We start from the raw sequence: 24186 nt of genomic DNA, 5'->3' as shown, positions 1-24186 counted from the left end.
ATCAGCCGAAACTCCCATTTTTATGCAATTTTTTATGCAACTTCCCTCTTTTCCTCCTCCGACACTACCCCCTAAACTAGAGGTGTGAAAACGCTCTACTGAAACAGGGGGGTTTCGTGGCCCTTTACAAAAAAACTCACTTAATTTTGGCATATTATTTCTGTGTTTTGCGAAAAGAAATGGCAACATTAAAAAGCAGTAAATGCTTTATAGTTTCAACTTTTTAGAAATTTGCAAAATTGGTATACGCGTTCAAAAAAAATTAAATAATGTTTGTTGTATTGTCAGCGATAAAATACAAGTCAAAATAAATTTAAAAATCACTTTGATTTTTTATTTGCATTTTCCATACTGTTCCACCTTTTTCTGATTTAGGTTTGTATTACAATAAATGGCCAAAAATAATGTTTGAAAATGTAAACTGCTATTACCTACTGACACATATAGAATATAGAAACAACTGACCGTTTTTGTTGTTGTTAGCAAAAAATACTAATGGCCTAAAACGATTGCACAGCACTGTACAAGATCAGCTTCCTTTTGTATTCAAAAAAAGTTTCTTTGTCCGCTTTTTTTCCCCTCAATTGACTCTTTCAATTGTGGTTAATTAAAACTTTTTGCTGGGTGTATTGGGTGGCAGTGTGTTAGCTGACATCCCCTACAGACAGATTGTATAATAGGTTCTATCAGGATCGATGCACACAAAAGGCAGCCGAGCGATTGGAGCCCCAGTGGTGCGTCCTGGCATAAATGGAGAGCCATCACCTCTCCGATCGGGAAGGGTGTCTTCTTAACTGGCAGGCTTTGTTTAAGTGTCACTCTGAGACATTGAATCGACCTGCTCAGAGGAAGGGCTCCTCATGATGGGCAGCAAAAACAAAGCAGACTTCAACCTGGTTTCCATCACTGCTGCTGTACAGACAGACTCAAACTGCAGAGCTGTTCTAATAATGCCTCAGTGAAGGAATAGCACAATGACTTTTTTGTAAAGGGTTGTCAATAGTAGAACTCTTATTTTGCATAGAGTTTCTTATTAGAAAATGGTGAACATCCTATATTGCTCTATTTCATATTCATTTCATAACATCTTTCAAAATTACTTTTGATATTCAAAGCTTTAGGGTCAGTATTTATGCAGAGTTTCTTATGTATATATTTAATCAAAAATGCTGCAGAAATATGTTTATTTATAAACTTTCAAATGTGTTTTTTTTTTTTTTTCCTGTAATGTCAAAGATGAATTTTCAACATCACTACTCCAGTCTTCAAAGTGACTCAGCCCTTCAGAAGTCTTTAACAAATACTGATTTGGTTCCCAGATATTTCAAAGTATTATTAGTGTTGTTCTTCTTGATTAGATTTGATTTAATTTGAACAGATAATCATATACTTGAAGCAATTCTTCAAACAAAATAATTTTCATCGTAATCAACAAAAATATTCACTTATCCATGTACACTTACAATAACAAATGAGTTTAGCTAGTTCGAAATGAAGTGGGATGAAGCACAGCTTATAATTTTCCCACCCCATTACCACATTTTTAACTTCATTCCTTAATTTTCCTTCGGCTCAGTCTATATTTAATAGGAGTAGCCACAAATGAATGAACCACCAACTTTTCCATCATATGATTTACACAGCGAATGCCCTTCCAATCACCCAGTACTGGGAAACCATATACACTCTCATTCATACACTCAATTTTAATCATTTATTCATTTTCTTCTCCGCTTAGTCCCTTTAGAAATCTGGGGTCACTACAACGCAATGAACCGCCAACTTATCCAGCACATGTTTTACACAGCGGATGCCCTTCCAGCTCCAACCCCTTACTGGGAAACCCATACACTCTCATTCACACACATACACTATGGGCAATTTAGCTATGGACAATAAGCCAACTGACTCAGGACTCGAACCAGTGACCTTCTTGTTATTAAGCAACAGTGCAACCACTGAACGACCATGCCCTCACTTCAACTTTTTTCTTCTTTTAGTTACTTCTTCTTTTTACATGAAACGTATTCCATCCTTTTTTATGTATTATATATTCAATTATTTATTTATTTATTTATTATTATTATTATTATTATTATTATTATTATTATGACTATTATTATTATTATTATTATTATTATTATTATTATTATTATTAATAATAATAATATAATAATGATAATTATTATTATTACTATTTTTATTATTATTATTATTATTATTATTATTATTATTATTATTATTATTATTATTATTATTATTATTATGAAATTGACGTCAATAACAAACATACAAAATTTGAAACTATACAAAAAAGACAGTAACAATGGTAATAACTTAACAGATCAAGTTTAATGATTTGATTTATTTCAAACAGAAAAATCATACCAAAGTAATTCTTTAAACAAAATAAATTTCAACATGGTCAAAATGGAGTGGGATGATGCACAAGCTTTAAAAATGTAATTTAAAATAGAAGAAGTCAATGGCTGTTTTTTTTTTTCTCCAGCATTCTTCAGAGTATATTTTTTCTGTTCTGTTTTTTTTTAACATAGGAAATAAACAATGGAACAAGTGAAGGGAGAGTGATGACCAAACTTTCACTTATTAATAGAACAAAATAAAGTAAAATTTAATTTAAATGAAATCATAAATACAGTATTGTCCATTACTCATGTATGACTATAAATTATTTTCTAATGTTTTTAGGATAATGCTCTTTTGTAATTAACATGGAGACAATAATTTTATAATTTCAGAAATGTGCACTTTGAAACTGGTTCTTTTTGCACCTTGTAAATGAACGACCAAAACGCATAAAAAAGTGTTTTGTTTTCACCTAAAAACTGTTGCGTAGACATACCACGACAAAGAACCATGACATCATGTGACAATCATCTGCTTATTTCAGACCTTTAGCATGTCATCTCATTACTCACACTCATAAAGACAGGAACATTGCTGACCATGTAGATTCTTTCATTTTACAGCATATAAGTGGGTACATCCCACAACATCTATAGCATTTTTTTTCATTAAAATATCCACACTAGAGCAATGTTACAGATGAAGTAATAAATTTTAATTTTGCTTCCATTTTTTTTTTCTTTTTTAAATTATTCCCAAGTTATGTTTAACAGATCAAGGACATAAAACTATTATGATTAGAAATGTATAGAAAAAAATCTTCTTTCCTTTAAACAGAAATTGGGGAGAAAGTCTTATTTGTTTTAATATAATAAAAATTAAGTTGTAAAAAACAAATTTAAGGTCAATATCATTACCTTCCTGTTATTAGTAATACTTTTTTGATTGTCTACAGAACAAACCATAATTATTGTATCAGTAGGATACTGGACAATGGAGTTGAAACAGGAGCAAAACAGAAGCATGAAGGTAATTCAAGATCGTAGACAAAAGCAGGCAAATGGTCAAGCCAGGCAGCAAGGTATCAAGAATGGGAAAACAAGGCAAGGATCTAAACACGGGAATACTAGACAGGAATAATGCTATAGGATAACTAAACAAGACTCAGCAAAGTGTGTGTGTGTGTGAGAGAGGTAAATATAAAGTCCAGGTTGTCGGTCCATGATGAGTTACCAGCTGTGTGTGTGCAATCAGCGAGTTGAACTGCCTTTGTGAGTACAGGTATGATGGCATTTTTAATTCATTTGGTGGCAGGTTTGTAGTTTTCCAGCGATCTGCATGGGCTAGATGGCTGGTGGTTGTGACAGTTATACAGTGATTTGCCTAATTACCCTAACTTGCCTAATTAAGCTAATTAACCTAGTTAAGCCTTTAAATTACACTTTAAACAACATGAAACCATGGGTCCATCTTGCCTTGTATTAATGGTTCAGGCTGGTGAGGGTGGTGTAATGGTGTGGAGGATATTTTCTTGGCACATTTTGGCCCCATTAGTACCAACTGAGCATCGTGTCAATGCCAAAGCCTACCTGATGTAGTCCATGTCCATCCATTTATGACGACAGTGTACCCATCTTTTGATTGCTACTTCCAGTAGTATAACAGGCCATGCCATAAAGCGCGAATCATCTCAGACTCGTTTCTTGAACATGTTAATGAGTTCACTGCACTCAAATGGCCTCCACAGTCCCCAGAACTCAATCCAAAAGAGCACCTTTAGGGTATGGTGGAATGGGATATTCACATGGATGTGCAGCCGACAAATCTGCAGCAACTGCGTGATGCTATTATGTCAATATGGATAAAAATCTCTGAGGAATATTTCCAGTACCTTGTTGAATTTTTGCCACAAATGATTGAGGCAGTTCAGAAGGCAAAACCAGGTCCAACCTGGTACCTAATAAAGTGGCCAGCGAGTGTTTATTTTGCTGACTTATGTACTTGCATCATTCCAAATGTTTCAAAGAAATCCAGAAAAATCATTTTAGTTAGTGCGTATGTAATGTAATGACTACAACTCCCATGATTCCTCACTTGGCTAAAGTGTTTAGTCATCAAACTAAGCCTTTGTTTGTTGTGAATACGCACCCTCTAGTGACCAAAAATGACACACTGTGCCTTTAATGCCATATTGCTGCATTACTCATCTGCCAGCAGAACTGCGTCACAGACTCAGCTGATGCTGCTATTTTATTATGTGTTGTCATTCCTTTATCTTCACCCTATCATTTCCTCTCGAAAGAAAATCCCATATTAAAAACACAAACATGTTAGCTTATCAAAGGGCTGTGCAAGGGGTGTGTGCAAGGTTATTATGCTCAGCTGTGCATTTGCCAGCAAAGAAAAGAGGGAAATGAAGAGAAAGCGAAGACACGCAGCTGTGTCCAGTCAATGGCCGTTCTTCTTCTGCTCGAGGCTGAAATCTACGGCTTTAGTGGTATTTCAAGGACATCGGCTGATCTCGGCTCACGGTTTAGCAGAGAGACATGAGTCATCTGAGAAAGCATTACTGCATTAAACAAGAGCACTTACCAACAAGAGCATCTTCACTGAGTTAAAAACCCCAAACAGGGCAGTTGTGAACTCTCTCGGCTCATACATCAAATACAGCAGCAAGATCGACTGTTCCCCTGGGGAGACAAATGCACATAAAAGCACGTTATTATTTATGTCCCTCTCTCTCTCGTTTTTTTTTTTTTTTCTGCAACTCTTTTATTGGCAAGACATCCAAAGATCGATGATTTTCAAAGCAGTGCGGTGTGTAATTCAAGTGAAATTATTGAATGTTATGGTCAAATAAAAATAACGATGATTAAATTAGGCAAAATTAAAGATGCAAATATTTAGGACAAACAATAACTCGTTTGAAGATTTTATAGAGATGTTAATGTGTGTGTGTGTGGCCTGAGGAGTGACAGTAGTCAGATTGAGTGCTTTAAATGCTGCCTGCAGTGGTTCAGCAGTATTATCATCATAAACAGCCGCTCGACCAACGGCAACATATTAGCCGCACTCATCATTCATTACTGCCTCAAAGCTGACACTAACTTAAGAAAAATGAGGCTTTAAAGTTTTTCAAAGAAATCTTTCAAATATGTTTTTTTTTTTCTTGTTTCAAATATTTTTCATTTCAAATTCAATTTACTAAATGTTTATGTATTCACAAAAGCTTCAATGAGTCCCAGGTAACAAAGAATTCTGGCCCAGATTTGTCATAAAGCTGAATATACTGGCATACAGCATGTGGGCCAAACATGGCCCATGTTTGGAAAAGGTGGTACTGTCTTTTAAGTGGCAGAAAAGACATGGGCCAGATGTCAAATGTAGAATTTGGCCCAGTTGTTAAAAAATTGATGTGTGCCACATTAGTTTGGTCTGCCCATATTTAAAATCCATTTAAATTATTTTTTGAGTAAAGACATTTTTTTTATACATAAAGTCATTTCCATTTTGCTATTTGCATCCTCTAATGCCTTCATTTTAATCCAGAAAACAATCAAGATTTAATCATTTGAATTATTAATCTTAATTCATTCCTGTATGTTGCAAAATTATTGAATTTAACATACATTGCATATATTTGATGAACCAAATTATTCATTCATTCATTCATTCATTTTTTCATTCACTTAGTCCCTTTATAAATCCGGAGTTGCCACAGCAGAATGACCCGCCAACTTATTCAGCATATATTTTACGCAGCGGATGCCCTTACAGCTGCAACCCATCTTTGGGAAACATCCATACACACTCATTCACACTCATACACTATGGACAATTTAGCCTACCCAATCCACCTGTACCACATGTTTTTGGACTGCGGGGGAAACAGGAGCACCCGGAGGAAACCCACGCGAACACAGGGAGAACATGCAAACTCCACACAGAAATGCCATCTGACCCAGCCGAGGCTCGAACCAGCGACCTTCTTGCTGTGAGGCAACAGCAGTACCTACTGCACCACTGCATCACCCTAAACCAAATTATTATTATTTAAGAAATGATATTAATATTTACCATATGTCAAAGTCAGTTTTTTAATAAGATAGAATAAAATAACACCCCTAGTGCATCTAAAGTGTTTCATGGATTCATCCATTTCATTGTGGCACACCAAATCTGGCTTTCAGACAAAGGCCAAACATGGGTCAAATTTGACCCAGTTCAGACCCAGTTATGGGTTATTAACTTGGCTGAAACTTGGCCCAGATGTGGTCCATGTTTGGTCCTTGTCAGAAAGCCAAACTTGGTCCAGTCATGTACCGCAATTCACTGCAGCATGTGAGCCAAGCAAAAGCTGACTGTTTGGGCCAAAGCTTGGCCAGAGAAATATTGCTATGTGGAGAATGTATGAAAACAAGACAAAAATCTATAGATTTTTGAGTATTTGCTTTATTATATTTAATTGTTTATTGTGTTAAAATATAATTATTGGATATGTAAGATGTAGTGTACATTATATAGTAGCATAATAAAATTAACACAAAATATGAAAGTTTGTATATATACTCTCTAATGGCTCAGTGACTTTGTGGGTCTTCTTGAGATTATTTCTCAACCTTATTCTCTTTGTAGGGAACTGAATGTGTTTTAAATATAACATGATAATTTTAATACATACAATGATAAATATATTAATTATATTTTAAATTAATAGTTAATATAAATTGGAAAATTAATAAATCATGCTAGTATTTTTTATTGGTGCTTGTCATTTTTATATAAATTTTATTTTATTTTATTCAGTGTTAGAAATTAAAGTGTAAGTATTTTTATAAGATAATGTATAGTTATTTAAAATAATTAAACAATAAATTATTTCAATACATTTTATGTAGTTATATAATAATAATAATAATAATAATAATAATAATTATTATTATTATTATTATTATTATTATACAATTTATAATAAAATAAGTAGAAGAAAAAGGAATACATTTAGAATTATTATTATTATTATTATTATTATTATTATTATTATTATTATTATTATTCATAATAAAAATAATAATAATAATAATAATAATAATAATGATGATGATGCAATAATAATAATAATAATTATAATAATAATAATAATAATAATAATAATAATTGTTAATTATTATTGTGTGATCATGCAAAATATATTTTATAGTATTATTTAAAGTATTTTTTTATGTAATATATTTATTTATATTTTCAGTTTTAGGATTAATATAATTGTGGTATTCTTGACAGGTTGAATATATAGATGTGTGTGTGTAAAAATGTATACACTGACCTACAGCCACCAGGTTATTTATGAAAGTGCAGAGCATGAGAAAGTGCAGTTTCATCCTCTCCTGCCCTGACCTCCTCTTGAACACTGCTTTGAAAGACATCTTGGCATACTTTAGGATAAACAGCCGAGACTGATCTTCCTGAGATCCGCTTTCAGCCGTCTCCTCTTTGCAGAGAACTAAACGTGTGTTTTTCCCCACCGAGGGGTCTCTCAGCCAAAGCACAATATAAAGCAACACCAGAACATGACAGCCAATGTAAGCCCCAAATGCAGCCTGAAGCCCGAATTCTTGCTCCAGGAATCCGCCAAGTAGGAAGCCAATCGTGCCTCCTACAAAAATCATGGACTCGGCCACTGCCATACGCAAAGTGCGAGTGGAACTGGAGCCCATGGTCAAGTCGGCCAGGTAGCTGAAAGAGCTGAGGAATATGGAAACATGGCCGCCTGTCAGGCCCATTAAAGCGGCAGCCATCAGAGTCCAGTAAACACTGATGTTGTCCAGAAGAGATACAGCCAAGAGCAAGCCTCCACTCAGCAGAGACAGAACTGACGGCAGAGCCATGACTGATCGACGGCCAGCGCTATCTGACCACGAGCCCAGCATGATGGCAGGAGGGATGGAGACCAGGCTGAGGATGGCATTGAACTGAAGAAAGATGTAGGAGGATGTAGTCTGAACATGCTCATACTCTTTGTGGTGCTCAGGGTCACTGCAGATACTGACGTTTTTCAGCACGTCTTGACATACCTGGAAAATGGATTCAATATGTCATATTATACATAGATGAGACGCCACATGAATACAGATTAAACACTATATCAAAGGGGCTAATAATTTCGACCTTAAAATGTTTTTTAAATGCTTTTATTCTAGCCGAAATAAAACAAATAAGACTTTCTTCAGAAGAAAAAATATTATCAGACATACTATAAAAATGTCCTTCCTCTGTTAAACATAATTTTGGAAATATTAAAAAAAAAACACTTTAAAGAGGGGCTAATAATTCTGACTTCAACTGTATTTGGACGTATTTTACATGAGGAAACAGCTCTGATAAAACCAAACCAATTAATACTATTATAGGGTGGAGTTGAGCACTTTTGTTCAAACCTGTGACTACATCAGAAGCTTGACATTTAACACTCCTTTACTTCTAAGGTCAGCTTGGAAGATTATTATATTTTTTGTAACTTTTTTCAAATTTGTCATAGGCCGTCACTAATGATGATCTAATGCAGAATGGGAACGATGCAGTAACTCATCCCACCAGGGGACGCCCTCAGTTATTGTAAGAACAAGCCTCAGGGAAGCTCACGAGCCACAACCTCACAAATATGATGATATCAAAGAGTAAATGGCAAGACTCGAGGTCATTAGGAGTGGCGTAAATGAGCACTTTGCAATAAATGATTGGAACCTCTTTAATCTTTGAACAGTTTTCGCTGCGTGGAGTTGTGCTCATTCGTATGATATATTCATCGGCATTTTTTCTGAGAGCTGTTATGCGTGGAGCTGCAGAGTTCACTGGAAGGGTAAAGGAATTTAAAGGAGAGAGGAAAGGAAGGACATTTACGCTGGGAAAAAAAATGCAATATGACAAGAGCAGGAACTAAAAACAGCTGCATGTTTTTGGAAAGTGTTTCCCTAAAGCAAATGCATGTGTGGAGTGCATTATTTATATTCATTAAAATGTCTGCACCGTTCACAGATATTATTTTCTGTCATGTGTTCTCGCCATTTTACTTTAATGTTATTCTTTTTATATTTGGGGAAAAATTCTAATTATTAGAATAAATTTTAATGCTAAAATGTAAATAAGTAGATGCCATTGCCGCCTCACAGCAAGAAAGTCACTGGTTCGAGTCGCAGCTGGGCCAGTTGGCATTTCTGTGTGAAGTTTGCATGATCTCTTCTTGTTAACGTGGGTTTCCCCCCGGGTGCTCCAGTTTCCCCCACAGTCCAAAGACATGCGGGATAGGTGAATTGAGTGAACTAAATTGGGCAAATTGTATGAGTGAGTGTGTGAATGTGAGAGTGTATGGGTGTTTCCCAGTACTGGGTTGCGGCTGAAGGGGCATCCAAATAGTTGGCAGTTCTTTCTGCTGTGGTGACCCCTGATCAATAAGGGCTTAAGCAGAAGAAAATGAATGAGTATATATCATTTGAAACATGGTAGAAAAACAAAACAAAAAATAAATTATAGTATGCAGTATTCTGTTGAATATTTATCACATTGTAATACATGAAATGATCAATGAAATAGTAATTTTATTGTTAAATAAATTTCAAATGTTACAGTAACAACGAAGTATTAGATAAATGTAAGTAATTGTGTTATTTTTTATTTATTTTGTCATATTTTTATTTTAGAAAGTTTCTGAGCAGAATATGAGAAAAAAATGCCAGGATTTACAAAAGACTCCTAACATAATGTATTATAATGTAGCACTAGTTTATACCAACAATGCATATTAAAAATCTAATCATTTGATACTAGGTTTTTCTAGGTTTTATCTATTTGTAAGTAATTTGTCAGATGTTTAAATATTTAAATAAATTAAATATTGAAATATAATCAAAGTTAGTATTATTTTTATATATTTTGTTTGAAGTATTTAGGAAGTACAGATTTAAGTAAATATGTTTATTAATTTAACTTAAATATATCAATAAATATGCATGATTATAACAACAATAATAATTATAATAATAATAATAACAATAATTTATATATAAAATGTCAACACTGTGTGTGCGTGCGTGCGTGCGTGCGTGTGTGTGTGTTATTTTGTTATTTGAAACATTAGAAACTTACATTTTATATGTTTGATATTAGTATATGAAATCACTTTTTTATGTCAACACCAAAATGAAACCAAAATCTTATTTAATAAACTAAGTGTAAAGTCTAAAGCATATGGTGCAGAAGCACTAATGGCATGTCCGAATCCACTTTTGCAATTTTAAGGATGGGAAAAGCAGTCTGTAAATTATAAAAACATTTTAAAATGATAAAAACAAATATAAATATGCATATAATAGCTACTAATAATTATATTAGCACTAAACAATTGTAAATTGTCATGAATAAACTGGCTACAACACAGCCGGATTCCACCAAAGCCCCCTGAGGTAAGGAAGGCATGGGAGGAGATGGCGACTTTTATAGATATCTGTGTACTGCTGTACATCCCTGTGTGTGTATTAAACAATTTGTATACATGTTTAGACATGCATAGATGCAACTAACATTATCTTTAAATGACAATAATAAAATTCATTCATTCATTCATTTTATGCTTAGTCGCTTTATTAATCTGGGGTTGCCACAGCATATTGAACCGCTAGTTTATCCAGCATATATTTTACACAGCAGATACCCTTCCAGCTGCAAAAACACCACAGAGAAACACCCATACACTCCCATTCAAACACATATACTATGGACAATTTAGCTTACACAATTCACCTATACCACATGCAACACGGTGTCACAATCATCAACGACCTCTAACCACCAGAGGTGGCTGAAAAACATTATCACTCATACAAACTACAACTCTGCCAGTTTATGGACTACAACTTCATCCATGCTCTTCGCCCACACACACCTGCTTCCTCATTTAGACTGATTACACTCGCACCACCTGAGGATTGTCAAAGACTGATTACACACACTATTTAAGCAGCACACACACTCATTCACATTGCCGAGTCTTGTTTACTGTTAGTGACATTACAACGCATTCTCCTAGTCTTGTTTTCCTGTGTTCTGATCTAAGCCTTGTTTATCCAGTTCTCCTGATTAGCCGCCTGCCTTCTGACCTCTCGCCTGTTTTCTGATTACGATTCTGGACTGCCTCTAAACACCTGTTTGCACCCATATTGACCATTGCTTGCCTGACTTCGAATAAACCTGCATTTGGATCCAAACTTCTGTTGTTTGTGTCACTCCCCGGGGTATAAATATTAAACCTCGTTAACATTATTAAATATACATGCTGAATCACTGTGTTGATTTGCACAGTCACAATTCTAAAGTTTAAAAGTACAATTTCAAAGGGTTTATTTTATTTTCAAGATCTGAGGTGAATTATCTGCTGCTGTAAAATGGCATTGATGTAAAAGGAGGTGATCATTGTCATAGTTTTTTGTAGTTCGGCTGCAAGCAATAGAAGCCATTTCTAAAATATAAATGTCAGGCGTTGGTTAGGACAAAAAACTTCTTAAATTTATGGTAAGTATTCCTTCTATCAAGTTCCGTTGCTTTTATTTAGAACACTGTTTAAATCAGTCTTTAATTAGCATTTAGGCTCAATAGTCAGGCACACTCCCGTTGGTCTTTAATCTGGCAGCCTGCGCTTGCATGTGTTTTGAACCAAAAATGCTATACCTAGTTCAACCACTGGGTGTCAATCTTACATACCGCACCTTTAAATACCCCCGTCACATCACAGGTCAAAATGACAAAAACAAATCTTCGGCTACTGCCCACATCCAGCATCTTACAAGGTTATACTTAAGATACCAAAGTTGTTTGTGCATATCGGATGTTTAAGTCGAGCTGCGGAATACAGACTAATGAGTGTCAGCGATTGTTTAATCTAGTGCATGAGTGATCACAGCTCCCGTTGTTTTGCTCTGGGACTGTCAAAGTCGGTTCGGCTTGATTAATGCCTGCTGTAGTTTTGGGTTTTGAGTACATCTCCAGCTCCGCTGCTATTCTCCAAGCGCTCTGTGGTTGTGCTTCGGGCATTTCCGTTTTGTGTACTAGAACTGGACCCTGCTGACCTGTTTTTCAGTTCAAAGAACAAAACACTGACTCGCTGGACCGGCTTGATTAATGTCTTTCCCTTTCACTCCCCCTCTCTCTCTCTCTCTTTTTTACTTTTCTTGCTTTAAATGGCAAAAGTAGCAGCTCTCTTACCTTTGTGATAATCATCTGTTGAATTGCAGGTGTTACAATGAAACTGCTGCTCATGTAGAGAAAGATCACTGGCTCCACCGTAACTATTCTCCTCAGTTTCTCTTTCCATGACGACATGTTCAGATTTGACGGATATAGAAAGTGTCTTTTAATATTAAAGCCGTGTTTGGAAGAGTAAATCCATGTCAAGCGTTCATACTGTCTAGAGGGAATAGTGGACGAGAGAAATGTGTTTTCGTGTTAATGCTTACTAAGGTCAGTCACATGTGTGTCAGCTGGAGCAGGAGGAAACCTGTTTCTCTTGACAGTCTCTTATCAGGAAATGTTCTACTTTGCGGCTGTAAAAGCGTTTGGCCTTTATTTGCACTGTGAACATCCCCCACAGATTCGCACTTCCCCAGTGGAAGGACAGAGTAGTGAGAATATTGTTTTTCAGATTGCAGGATGCGTTTGAAAAAAAAAATCTTTAGATGGATAACAAATAATGAGTCTTTAATGGCACTGATAAATCCATGAAGAAAATTAAAAAAAATTATAAACCCCTATACTTGGAGTAGGCTAAAGGATAGTGAGTGAGGGACTCTTTTAGAATCATTTGTGGCGTGGAAAGTAGCAACACATAGAAAAGGCTAAACAGCAAAAGAAAGTCCAAAACACTCATAAGATGTAAAAAAAAAAAAATAAATTAAAAGCCTTTACTGACATGGTTATTCCCTGGTTTTAAGAAATAGCCATGTCAATAAGGGCTTTTTAATCTTAGAGTTGTGCTCACATCCCGTCCCTTACTTTAGTGTTCCCCGTCAAAATTGACAAGTCTGTTTTAACTGCTTTTATATTAGCACGTAAATAAAACATTTTTCACCAACAAATTTCTCTTCAACATTATTTAACTGTAAATAATGTCTTCAAGTAGTGTTCAACATGAATTTGTAGAATTATACAAAAATAACAGCAATGAAAATACAAATAGACAATTGAAATGTATTGCAAAATAAACAATAGATGACAGAAATTAAAATACTTTTGTTTCGTTAATAGACAGCTTGCTAAAGTAACTATCACAAGGTTTGAACAAACAAATTTGACATTTTAATACATCTGAATGATTTATCAACCAGCAAAGCACAAACAAAACTGCATCCTTCTCTGTGTGTCGAGTGCTAGAATTTTCATTCAGTCCTTCAATTGGGTTATATCAGTGTACTAATATAGGGAATAGTGAGGGTATAGATGGTCGGCATGGACACAGAACTAGCACTCATTATACTTATATAACATTTTTGAGCAAGGTGCTAATTGTCTAATACAATAAAATAATTGATGTTAAGCTAAGCTAAAAGTGCTCCTACTACACCCAAAGATAGGCTGAAGGAAGAAAGAAAGAAAGAAAGAAAGAAAGAAAGAAAGAAAGAAAGAAAGAAAGAAAGAAAGAAAGAAAGAAAGAAAGAAAGAAAGAAAGAAAGAAAGAAAGAAAGAAAGAAAAAGAAATTGGTTCAAATAACAGACATCTGTCAAGTCTGTGTGAAGATATGATACATTGTTTTATCAGGAAGTTGTTTCACATTGGAGAATCCAACGCTATCTCCAGTAGTATCTGGATGCAGCCTTTATGATGCAAGCTGAGATTGCATCACTCAGCAATGCAATGTCAGACACAATGCACTCAAATGGAGCTAGTGACGTCGCTGTGAGGGGTAGGGTTATGGGTGGGGTTAGGTGAGCCTATTAAAAAGCACTGGATGCAGCCCAGATTGCACTGCATCAGGTCTGCATCCAGACTCCTCTTGCTATCTCACTGCAATTCATAACTTATTGATTTAGTGGCTAATTCATATGAATCCGTACAATTTCATTCATAAAATTTTATTTGAGGCAAAATTTACAGAAAAAAGTAAACATATAAAAACAATACATGGGAACAGAGGGAAGTAAACTAAACTGATGACTAAAATATATGGCTGAATGAGGAACCACACCAGACATATACTGTGAGCAATAAATCAGTGAGTATACTGAGTACAAAAACTTAACACAGATGTTTACACTACTTTTTACTTTACTAATTGCATAATTATAACTAGATACTAAAGTTTGTCAAGACAAACTTTTAGGCAAAGCCTGTTGGCGACAGACAGATAGATAGATAGATAGATAGATAGATAGATAGATAGATAGATAGATAGATAGATAGATAGATAGATAGATAGATAGATAGATAGATAGATAGATAGATAGATAGTATGGATTAGCATGTTGTTAGCATGATTCTAGCATGAATTTGCATGTTGTTAGCATGATTAAGAATCAGGATACAGGTAAAAAAAAATCTCAATTACAACATACAGTGTCTATCCATCCATTCATCTATCTACAGTATATATCTATTTATACTTGTTCAAAAGGTTTTAAACTAAATAAACTATTGCCAACAGGCTTTATCAAACCAGCCTTGAAGTTTGTGTTGACAAACTTTAGTATCTACTGTAGTTTATAATTATACAGTTTGTAATTGCTACTTATTTAGGTAAACTTCTGTGTTTAGTTTCTTACTGGTTTATTGCTCACAGTATGTCTGGTTTGGTTTGGTTCCTCATTTAGTCATAGATTTTGGTCATCAGTTTAGTTGCTGACTAAACTTGCTTTATTACCCAATGTTATCAGATTAATAACTATATAGTGCCTAATAGTTAAATACATTACTCGGTAAAACTCATATTAAGAAAGCTTAATGTTGTACAGATGTTGTACAGGCCCATTTTAGTTTGCTGAGGCCCTCTGCTGTAGAACTATTGGTTTTGTGTCTGTACACTTTGCACTTAGACTGAACACTCTGTACTCTGCCATATATTGTTTGATTATGGCACCATGGTGGCTCAGTGGTTAGCACTGTCACTTCACAGCAAGAAGATTGCTGGGTCGAGTCCCGGCTGGGCCAGTTAGCATTTCTATGTGGAGTTTGCAGGTTGTCCTCGTGTTGTTCTGGTTTCCCCCACAATCCAAAGCCATGAGTCATGTGAATTGGGTAAACAAAATTTGCCTTAGTGTATGAGTGGGTGTGTAAATGTGAGAGTGTATGGGTTTTCCCCAGGACTGGCTTGCAGCTGGAAGGGCATCTGCTGTGTAAAACATATGTTGAAATAGTTGGCGGTTCATTCCACTGTGGCGACCCTTGATAAAAAAATAAGTGACTAAGAAAGTGCATGAATGAGAATTGTTTGATTATAGTAGAGGGATGTGTCTCATACAAATATATTTAGCACACAGAAGTATTTGTCATTTTCTATTTAAAGCAAGTGATTTTCACACTCTTCTGATGTGCTGCTGCTAAATTGAACACATTAAAGCCATACATCTTCTGCCATACATGGATAGCTGTAAATATAAGCATAAAGCAGATCATTTGTAATACTGTAACATGTTATGTGATATCCAGCTATGTTATATAATACCCAAACAAACAGTCAGCAAGCTGATAAGAAGCCTATCCCTTACACCAGAAAACCATGTTATGCAAGAAGTGACAAATTAACAGAAGTCTTGGCTCACGCTCATGTCCTAGTGTCTGTTGAATCGTGTTCTCCTATCTGCATTATAATATCAATGATTAGTCATGCTACTCTTTAAATATTAGTGTCAACCATTAATATATCAGCGGAGTGCTAATGAGTATCTTTTTTTTCTAGTCATATAAACATCCTTTGTAAGAAATAATAAATTAAACCAAGCAAAACTGCAGTGAATATGAATATATCTTGAATGTAAATGTACTTTCTTGCTCCTTTGACAGATTTTTTTTAAAGCAGAAAATACATTTAGTGTTAATTATTTCATTATTTAACATCTCTTTTGAAGTGCAGGCATCTCATTTTAATTAAAACTGCATATCTAACCATTTTAAAAGAGCTTAATGTAGGACTGAATTTTCTTTTTTGTTCTTTGCTTAGAGCAAATAATAAATTTGAAAGACATTCGATGGACTGTACTTTTTTCAAAAAACATTTAAATGCTGCCAACAGAGCTTATAGCAATGTTTACAGTACCACACTATACAATAACTGCAGCAAATGAAGCCAAATTAAACCAATTAAAAGTCCACTGTAACCTGATTTGTTCCTGCTTTGTTGTACAGCCGAATTACCTGGAGCGACGTGCATGAAACTCTTAACTTATAATAAACACACGTACAGTATATGCAAATAGCATGGTGTGGTTGCACTTTGTTAGAAAATCAACTTGCCTGGTGCGTGCATTACATGCCAGAGCTGCACTGCCAGGGAATGTGCGCACCACTATTTTAGGCAGAAATGCCACTACATGGATGGAACACTCATAGACTTGTAAAAGGGTAGTGACAGAGCAGATGACATGATTTGGTTCAAGATCTGTGTTAGGAAAGACAGACATTAAAGTCTCTGGCATACATGTGTCTTACACCTATATGGACATGTAGGTGTCTGGCATACATGTGCACATATATATCTTAGGGCCTACTCACACTATGCCATCCGTACCGTGCCCAGGCCCGTTTCCTGGATCGTTTGAGAAGTGTGAGTGCGCTGAATCGGGCTCAAGCACGGTTCACTTGGCCGGCCCTGGCCCAGTTGGAAGAGGTGTGCCTGAGCGCGGATCACTTGGGCTTTGGCGCGGTACGCTTGTGTGTGAGTGCAAAACGCGCCAAAGCTCGAAACCGAAAGCGCGACGTGACTTTTAAGGGGCTGTTTCATATGGATTTATTAATCATTCTTACTGTTCAGTGATCGCAAACTGCCGTAGTTTATTAAAGACGAGAACTCCTCACAGCATGCCAGCTGCTCGCCTTCAGCAGACCTCCTCATTCCTGCAGCACGAGGGCTTTATGATTGTTTATGAGCGCCAAAAGTGGCGGATCTGTCCGGTGAAATATCTGACTGCGTGTCACCGTATCCCTAAGGACTGTTTGGCGAAATATTTGACTGCATGTCACTGCATAACAAACGACTGAAAGGATATAACTAGAGAAATCTGCACCGTGCTGCTGAGTGAGAGCGTATGGCAAGCCGTTTTAGCATTTAAACCTTGTTCTGAATATCCATAAATATATTTAGAGATATCTCTAATTATATTTTGACTAGTCATAATTATAATTCGACTAGTCAGAATGACAATTAGAGATATCTGCAATTACAATTGTACAAGTACGAAATCAGATTGGAGATATCTGCAAATATATAGTCATATTCCTCCATTGACTTCCATTGAAAAATATTTGCAGATATCTCTAACTGAGTTTTAACTCGTTAAAAATCCAATTCAAGATATCTACAACTGTAATTCGACTATTAGTAAATTAATTAGAGATATCTTCAAATTTATTTGTAAATATCTCTAAATACGACGAATTAAAGACATCTCCAAATGTATTATGACTAGTAAAAACTCAGTTAGAGATATCTCTAATTACAATTGTTATTAGTCAAAATTCATTTGGAGATATCTCTAATTATAATTGTGACTAGTCGAAATTCATTTAGAGATATCTCTAATTACAATTGTGACTATGCCCGATATGACTAGGCCCGATATTGCGAACACCGATATTGTGTTCGAGGCAACTGTACCTAGTGTGAGTACGGCCTTACACCTACTGCACATGTGCACATACAGGATATGTCTTACACCTATATGAACATGATTGTCTTAAACCTATATTCAAATATTTGCCTTACACCTGTATGAACATATGTCTTAGATATATATATATATATATATATATATATATATATATATATATATATATATATATATATATATATATATATATATATATATATATATATATATATATATAACCATGTAGGTGTTTGACATAGATGTGCACATATGTTTTACATCTATATAAACATATACAGTTGAAGTCAGAATTATTAGCCCCCCATTGATTTTCTTCTTTTCTTTTTGTAAACATTTCCCAATCGATGTTTAAAAGAGAAAGAAATGTTTCACAGTATGTCTGATAATTTTTTTCTTCTGGAAAATAATTTTTTGTTTTAATTAGACAAGGAAAAAAAGCATTTTTTTATTTTTAAAAGCCATTTTAAGGACAAAATTATGAGCCCCTTTAAGCTATATTTTTCCCGACAGTCTACAGAACAAACCATCGTTATACAATAATTTGCCTAATTACCCTAACTTGCTTAATTAGCCTAATTAACCTAGTTAAGCCTTTAAATGTCACTTTAAGAGGTATAGAAGTGTCTTGAAAATATCTAGTCAAATATTATTTACTGTCATCATGGTAAAATAAAATAAATCAGTTATTAGAAATGAGTTATTAAAACTATAATGTTTAAAATTTGTTAAAAAAAATCTGCTCTCCATAAAACAGCAATTGGGGAAAAAAAATAAACAGGGGTGTTAATTCAGGGGGACTTACAGTATATAAACAAGTAGTTCTCTGGCATACATGTGCAAACATACGTTTTACACCTATATGAACATGTAGGTGCCTTGCATACATGTGCTGATATATGTCTTACAGTTACATGAACATATACATGTAACGGAGGCCAGCTAGTGTGTGCTGTGCAGGTAAACCTCACTCCTCTGACCTCTAAAGGTGCTCTAGCAACAGAAAGAGGACATTGACCTTTAGCCTCCTTGGTAGAGCAACCGACTCCCATGCGGAGGGTCCCTGGTTCGATGCCAGCTCAGAGCTGGTTGGGTGGCGTAGGGCCGGCGGGGTTGCATTGGTGCCGTGACCCGGATGGGAGTGAGGTTTAGGGGGGTGAGTGTAACGGAGGACAGCTAGTGTGTGCTGTGCAGGTAAACCTCACTCCTCTGACCTCTAAAGGTGCTCTAGCGACAGACACTAATGGCCATGGTCTTTAGCCTCCTTGTTAGAGCAACCGACTCCCATGCGGAAGGTCGCCCGTTCAATCCTAGCTTGTAGCGGGTTGGGTGGTGTGGGACCGTGAATTTGCATGGGTTTCCTCCGGGTGCTCCCCCACAGTCCAAAGACATGAGGTACAGGTAAATTGGGTAAGCTAAATTGTCCATAGTGTATGAGTGTGTGTGTGTGGATGTTTCCCAGAGATGGTTTGCGGCTGGAAGGGCATCCGCTGCGTGAAAACTTACTGGATAAGTTGGCGGTTCATTCCGCTGTGGTGACCCCGGATTAATAATGGGACTAAACCGACAAGAAAACATATGAACATAATTGTCTTACACCTATATGAACATAGTTGTCTTATACCTACTGTATATAAACATTTATGTCTTACGCCTATATGAACATGTAGATGTCTGGCATACATGTGCACATATTTGTCTTACACCTATATGAACATATTTGTTTTACACCTATATGAACATTTATGTCTTAGACCTCTATAAACATGTAGGTCTCTGGCATGTGCATATATAAGTCTTACACTTATGTGAACAGACATGTCTTACACATATATATATATATATATATACATACAGGTGTCTGGCATACATGTGCACATATATGTCTTACACCTATATAAACATATTTGTCTTGCACCTATATAAACATATAAGTCTTAAACATATATAAACATATTTGTCTTGCACCTATATAAACATATAAGTCTTAAACCTATATAAACATATTTGTCTTAAACCTATATAAACATATAAGTCTTAAACCTATATAAACATATTTGTCTTGCACCTATATAAACATATAAGTCTTAAACCTATATAAACATATTTGTCTTAAACCTATATAAACATATAAGTCTTAAACCTATATAAACATATTTGTCTTGCATCTATATAAACATATAAGTCTTAAACCTATATAAACATATTTGTCTTAAACCTATATAAACATATAAGTCTTAAACCTATATAAACATATTTGTCTTAAACCTATATAAACATATAAGTCTTAAACCTATATAAACATATTTGTCTTGCACCTATATAAACATATAAGTCTTAAACCGATATGAACATATACGTTTTACACCTATATAAACTTATTTGTCTTGCACCTATATAAACATATAAGTCTTAAACATATATAAACATATTTGTCTTGCACCTATATAAACATATAAGTCTTAAACCTATATAAACATATTTGTCTTAAACCTATATAAACATATAAGTCTTAAACCTATATAAACATATTTGTCTTGCACCTATATAAACATATAAGTCTTAAACCTATATAAACATATTTGTCTTAAACCTATATAAACATATAAGTCTTAAACCTATATAAACATATTTGTCTTGCATCTATATAAACATATAAGTCTTAAACCTATATAAACATATTTGTCTTAAACCTATATAAACATATAAGTCTTAAACCTATATAAACATATTTGTCTTGCACCTATATAAACATATAAGTCTTAAACCTATATAAACATATTTGTCTTGCACCTATATAAACATATAAGTCTTAAACCGATATGAACATATACGTTTTACACCTATATAAACTTATTTGTCTTGCACCTATATAAACATATAAGTCTTAAACCTATATGAACATATATGTCCCACACCTATATGAACATGTATTAGCCTGGCATACATGTGCACATATGTGTCTTACACCTGTATAAATGTGTAGTTGGACCACAGATAATTAGAACAGATCTTTAATCCCAGTTTCTTTGCAAATCTTGTCTGAAACAGTAATACGTGCCTGTCAATAAATATTAGTGGGCGGGGAAATCGTCATTGCTAAAGCACAGTGTGGTTGTCCTCAAAATAACTGGGATTTAGATCCTGATTTAACATTAGAATATAAAAAAGAGACTTGATGTGTTTATACCACTCTAATATGGGCTTGAACACCCTGTACACACATCTGTCCAAACTGCTCCCAGGGGTTGATTTTGCATGACTAGAGCCTTTTAAAGCCTTTTACACTAAAAGCATTTTTGAGTCAAATTTGCCTTTTGTTGCTAGAAATGTATTTATTTCATATGGATTATAATTTATTGTTTTATTTATGAATGTTGCATATAAAGTCTTTAGATGCAAAAACCTCCAAATGCCGTCTGAATTATTCATGTAAAATGAGCATTTTTATCAGGTTCCTGTGTGTATGTTCCTTAATATCACTTTTATGCCGAAGAATAAGTCCTTTTCCTGATCTTTAATGTGAAATATCTTAACATGAACAAAGGAGGCTGAGAAAAAGATGTTAGCTTTTGATAAAAATTTCAGACGGCATTCAGAGGTTTTTGCTTCTGAACTCTTCAAATTTAAATAGTTTCAAATTGTCAATATCAGCAAAATCTTTAATTAGAATTTTTTTTTTAATATTGGGATCTGTTTGGTTTTGTCAACCCGAGACACACTCTGCAACTTATTTGTTTTGTGCAAGTTATCATGTGCCTGAATTTCTAACGCCTAGTCCACACATTTACAGATATTTCTCCCCTTTAAAAAATAAAAAATAAATAAATATATCACAGTCCACATGAAAACACAAAACTAAGCGATAAAGGACTGCCAAGAGCTTACCAAACCAACAGGTGGTGATATAACTCTTACCTAATGCCATGCTGACCAATCAGAAAGCTGACACACACACTCTGACATCAAAAGCCAAAATCTGTGGTTTCACCCACTACTCATGCCTGCAACCAGAGTATCTGAAAATCTTCACCCTGGTAGGAGTCTTCAGTGAGGTTTTCTGTGTTTTTGTGTCAATCACTGTGTAGAAAAAGCCACCATTTTGAAAATACAATTTTTTACACAATAGTTGAAAGAAATTACTACCTAAAATGTAAATATAAATTAAACAACATATGAGGTTATAGTAAGTGCAATACACTACACTACAATTCAATTCAATACAATAAGTGCTGTGTATAGGTGTACTTAAGACAAAAAAGTGTGTACTAAAGACTTAAGTAAAAAGCAGAATATGTATAAAAAACATTTAACAAATAAAAGCAATAAAACTGTTATCAAAAAGTATTAAAAGTAAGAGAAAATAGATAGGTCTTAAAAACGGACTTAAACAGAAATTGAGGTGGATAGTCTTATGTGTATTGGTAGAATGTCGCAGAGTATAGAAAAAGCAACTGCAAATGTGAGAAATTAGAAATTTAATTGCAATGGTCAAATATACTAAATCTGTGGCACTACTGAAATTCTCTGCAAGAAATAAAGTGTGAAGTAAAAGTTATGACAATTGAAATGTCAGGTGTCAAATATAAAGGCAGCATGAGTATAAAGTTGTGAGGTGTTAATTAATATGGTGAAAAATAAATACAGTAAACTTCAAGAGTTCACACTTAGCTGATGATTAATTATAAAGCAAGATTGGCGCGCTGTCCCCGGAGAGCAACCCTGAGCTCAAAGGTCCTTGAGCCCTGAGCTCCCTCCTATTTGCAGAGCGAGAGGGGAGTTTGAGCTCAGGTAGGTCTTTGGATCTCCCCCTGATTTGATAAAAGCTGATGACAGAAAATGATTGGTATGAAGAGATATGCTTTTGACTGTACTGATAAATTTAGATTGATCAATTCACTTATGATGCATGTTTTTAGGACTGTGGGAGGAAACCGGACAACGTTGGGGAAACTCACCCAAGCACGGGAAGAACATGCTAACTTCGCACAGAAATGACAGCCGGCCTTTTTAAGGACTAACCAGTGACGTTCTTGCTGTAAGGCAACAGTGTCAATCACTGGGCCACCGTGCCACCCTATGAAGGTAAAGGTGAAGGAATCGGGATGTAAGGGGAGATTCTTCAAGTCAAAGATGACTGTAGTGAGAAACCCTGGCTCTTTATAGTGGGTTAGACTGATGAATCACATTAGTTAATGCTGAACCAGCTGTGTTCAATCATAATCACGTGATTCTCTTGAAATTAGTTTATAAATAAACTTCACAAAGAATGAAGCTGCAATTATAACTCAAGATGAGATATGAAAGGTGCAATTGTGAGAAATAGGTGCAGTCAAATTAAATAATGATGCTAAAAGGAAAAAAAAAACGTGAGAAGAAATAATGTTATGATTGTGTGTTTGCACCCTGATGCAGACACAAGACAATGTGTAGTATTCAAAAATGTATTTAAAAACAGATCTTTAAATTTTTTTTGTGATGATCCACTAGTTTTGGGACTGATCTGATCATCTAGTGTTTGGGTGTCAACAGCCAACCGCAATAGAACAAAATAATTTTTTAGATTTTTGAAAATGGCTATGTTTATGTTTATGTGGACATTGTCTAATTGATTTTGATCAGTGTTCCTTTTCAAATATCCAATTATATATATATATATATATATATATATATATATATATATATATATATATATATATATATATATTGTGCTCCAGATTACCCGTAATTTATAAAAAGCATTAAAAATAGGCTTTTGTTTTTTTGTTTTAGTCCTGTTAATATAAATTTAAGACTAAGCAGTGACCTCTAATTTCTCTCTTTTTTTCTCTACTGAATATATAAATTTCAAAATAAATATTAAGTCAGCATTTTTTTTTTTTTTTTTTTTTTATAAAACAGTGTTAAATAGAACAAGTAGGATGTAATTGTTTTATTCTAGTTTCAGCCTGACACAGG

The 24186-nt window shown here is 34.7% G+C and overlaps 1 protein-coding gene and 1 long non-coding RNA gene across 2 annotated transcripts in view; one reads left to right on the top strand and one right to left on the bottom strand.

Annotated features, from left to right (window-relative positions):
* The window catches only part of zgc:174356, a 74077-nt gene extending 61207 nt beyond the window's left edge, over window positions 1–12870 (bottom strand). Inside the window, exons 1-3 of the mRNA NM_001328606.1 lie at window positions 12622–12870; window positions 7694–8441; window positions 4960–5057 (exon numbers count right to left, since the gene is read on the bottom strand). Coding sequence (NP_001315535.1) covers window positions 4960–5057; window positions 7694–8441; window positions 12622–12738 — 963 coding nt within the window. The 5' untranslated portion in view covers window positions 12739–12870. The remainder of the gene's footprint in view (window positions 1–4959; window positions 5058–7693; window positions 8442–12621) is intronic.
* Window positions 1–24186, top strand: part of LOC141378439 (uncharacterized) — a 61954-nt gene that overhangs the window by 13088 nt on the left and 24680 nt on the right. The window contains exon 3 of the long non-coding RNA XR_012393075.1: window positions 23148–23313. This is a non-coding gene — a long non-coding RNA (uncharacterized lncRNA). The remainder of the gene's footprint in view (window positions 1–23147; window positions 23314–24186) is intronic.

The sequence above is a fragment of the Danio rerio genome, chromosome 17 (genome assembly GCF_049306965.1).
Source record: "Danio rerio strain Tuebingen ecotype United States chromosome 17, GRCz12tu, whole genome shotgun sequence".
Classification (NCBI taxonomy): Eukaryota; Metazoa; Chordata; class Actinopteri; order Cypriniformes; family Danionidae; genus Danio; species Danio rerio.
The sequence above is the reverse complement of the archived record's forward strand: the minus strand, read 5'-3'. Positions and strand labels throughout refer to the sequence as shown.